Here is a 3,273-nt window from a genome sequence, read left to right on the forward strand (position 1 = left end):
TGAAGGTTTATTTGAGATATTATAATTAAATATTCCAATCCATTCGTGTTCAAGAAAAGATATTTGATTGTTGATCGGGAGTAATGAAGATGGAAACATTGACAGGGAAATAGACTTGAACGAAGAAGTTTCGTAAAGAGCGAGAAGGGTAGTGTGATGTAAAATTACTCATGCATTTCATAAAAGTGACCCGAAAAACAGCGCTAACTCTGTAACTCGTGGCCCGATTTTAACGAAACTTGTTTTATTCTGTTTCTGTTCACATTTCATTAAAAATATGGCGCTGTTGTGCGCCGTTTTTGCTGTTGTTACGTCTCTGTATGTTTGCTTGTTAATTCTTGCAAGACACAAGTCCTTTCTTTATAAAACTTGTCTATTCTTCCCCAATACAACTTTGTAATGTACTTAATTTTCACAGTTACACACACTATAGTTCACAATAATTCACTCACTTTCTATCGCGCTTAGACTTAATTGTCCGTCCCTACAAACTATAGTTCCGATCTCTGTGTCTGCTATCCTCAGTTCCCGCCGACCGTAACCGCTGTCTTTCTTTCTCTCTCTCTCTCTCTCTCTCTCTGCCTGCTTCGTCTCCGCTACGTCTTTGTCTCCACTATTGCTTCGACTCCGTCTGTCTCTCTCACTGTCTAGCGCACTTATATACGATAATACTGCCTGTTCTAGAAACTTCTAAGACTCTCAACACGTGCTACCAGCGTCAGTTGACGCAACGCTGTCGCAACACACTAGCGAATCTTCTAGAATATTCGTCACGTGACCCCGCTGTCGTAACACACTAGCGAATCTTCTAGAATACTCGTCACGTGACCCCCACTGTCGTAACACTGTATTTAATTACAGACACACAATCTCAGAGTTGTTGTAGTATATAAATATGAAAAGTTAAAAATTCTGATGGGGATATCTTTTATCGAAGAAATATTTATTTCTTGTTAAAATCTATGCATTTCAAGTGAATTAAAATAACCATAACGATTACCATTGTTTATAAACCTTAATGCTAAGTAATATTAAAAATCTATCTAACTCTGCATTTCAATGAAAGTTTGGTCAAAATAAAAGTATTTTTGTATGGAGTTGAGTCTCTCCAGGGATTAGAAAAATGCATACGTGAAGGCGGCGCTGACATTCTTTCCTAGAAGAAGGAATGCAAAGTGACTCTGAATATGTGGTTTTCTTTATTAAGAAATTGATAACAAAAGATATAGTTAGAAAAATATTACCAGTCGTTATAATTTTAATATTAACGTTAATATTTAACCAAACTATATAATCCCTGATGCAGGCATACCGATGTTTTTAATGTCGTGAATAGGCTTAACGTTCAGACTTTTTGCTTAGTTTTTTTTAGATTTAGGCCTAGCACCAGAAGTTGTAATATCACAGTATACATATATATATTTGACCATCAGTTAATTAGAACGTTAGAGACCGATTTCAGTCGATTGTTTAAACTTGGTTCATGGATTGTTTGTTTGTTATAATGTAGTCTGAGCGTTTTAACATCAACTTGATCAAGTGTTTGTGTTATTACCTGCAGTGCTTGTTCTTCAAATTTCAGAAACTGAAATTTTGAACTATAAGTTAACAATAACAGCGTAAGTTACAATGTTGCATTGCTACTGAATGATTGTTTTTAAAACTAACTGTTTGGAGGGGATTGTAATTTGGAGCTGTATTAGTTTAACAAGCTTCATTTTGTTTTTTTAGAACTTGTACATTGTATTAAAGTTTTACTGAAAATTCGAAATACCATCAACATTGTTAATAAAAAACAAAGCTAGCAGTTATACAGATATTAACTTTTTTATAGAATTCGAACTGTCTTACTCCTTAAAATTGGTCATTTTTATTTTTCCAATAAGGAAGAAAAAAGAACATGAAATTTAAAGCTTAGTGATGAGTTTTTGATAGTGTGACACCATTAATTTGACATTGCTTTATTGCTACATACAACATAGCATCAGTGGTTGTCAAGTTAAAAAAAAATGGGAAAGTGCTGTGGGAAAGCCAACACGAAGTTTCTTCCTGCAACTTGTGCCTGGATTCTTTTATTATCAGCAACAACCCTATTTTTCACCTTTCCGTAAGTACATTTACAACAATACAGAATATTAATATCTGCTAGATTGATTTTATGCTCAATATTTTATCTAACAACATTATGAATTTTTTTTTAATTTAAGTGAAACCTAGGTGAAGGAAATTAGTTTTAATGTCAAAACTGTTTTTAATTGTTAAAAACAAGTCAGAGTATGAAATTAGTTTTAAATCAAGAGCCATTTTGTGTTATCAATTCACGTCAAAGAATCAATTAAGTTATAATGCCAAACCTGTTTGTAGTTATCAAATTCTACTACAGAATCAAATTAGTTACAATGAAAAAAAATTTACTTATCAAAATTATGGGAACTAATTATTAGAATTTGATTATACTATCTAAAAAAAATTCAAAATACAGTTCCATTAATGTCAGACTTAACTCTTTAAACCCATAATTCTTTGCGTGTTCTGCTGGAATTATTTTCATGATGTCCTAATAGTTATCATCATACTTTATAAATTTTGGTTTATTTATAAAAGGTGGATAATAACATTGTTTGGATTAATTTTCAGAGACATAAATGTTATCGGATGCTGTCACCATCCGATAGGTAAATCTGAATGTTCAGTCAGATGCTGGTAGCGTTTGCTCAGTTTAAGGAGTTGAATAATTACATTGTGTTTTCAAACATCATTTTTCAAGAGGCTTATGTTAACCCTCTCCAGACGGGTCACGGATCGAAGGCCACCTCATCTCGTTTGTTGACTTGCATTCAAAATTTTATTGAACAACTATCTCATGAATTTATTTCAATAAATTTAGTATCAAACTGTAGATTATAATTGAAATTTTAGTATTATACATTATTTAATTTCTTAACATAAAAGTAAACATAAAAAAATACAGTTAAACATCGATTTTAGTATGTCACGTGGTATGCTGAATGCAGCACTGGTTCAAATTAGATGTTTGTGATGTCAAAATACTAAGTCTATAATTTCGTACAAATTAGGATCTCAAATTACCAATAATGACAAGCTAGAACATGAAATAAAAACCTTATATCTTTCCTATTTGCTTAGTTATCACTCAAGTACTGAATCAAACGCAGTTGCCCCACTTACTTGTTTCCATTTTTGGAAATGGTGCCTTCTACACACTTACTTAAATATATGACTTGTGAATAACCAATAGAAAGCTCAGAATGT

The 3,273-nt window shown here is 32.4% G+C and overlaps 1 protein-coding gene across 2 annotated transcripts in view; it reads left to right on the plus strand.

Moving 5' to 3' along the window:
- The first annotated feature begins 1,125 nt into the window (after positions 1 to 1,125).
- LOC106464763 (palmitoyltransferase ZDHHC5-like) overlaps positions 1,126 to 3,273 on the plus strand; it is a 125,709-nt gene continuing 123,561 nt past the window's right edge. The window contains exons 1-2 of one of the 2 annotated variants that reach the window (XM_022392565.1): positions 1,126 to 1,619; positions 1,983 to 2,107. In XM_022392565.1, the coding sequence (XP_022248273.1) occupies positions 2,010 to 2,107 (98 nt within the window). In that variant the 5' untranslated portion in view covers positions 1,126 to 1,619; positions 1,983 to 2,009. Of the gene's footprint in view, positions 2,108 to 3,273 lie in introns of both variants that reach the window. The other variant, XM_013924921.2, reaches the window with a different exon arrangement.

This window comes from Limulus polyphemus, unplaced genomic scaffold (assembly GCF_000517525.1).
Source record: "Limulus polyphemus unplaced genomic scaffold, Limulus_polyphemus-2.1.2 Scaffold1737, whole genome shotgun sequence".
In the NCBI taxonomy this organism is placed as follows: Eukaryota; Metazoa; Arthropoda; class Merostomata; order Xiphosura; family Limulidae; genus Limulus; species Limulus polyphemus.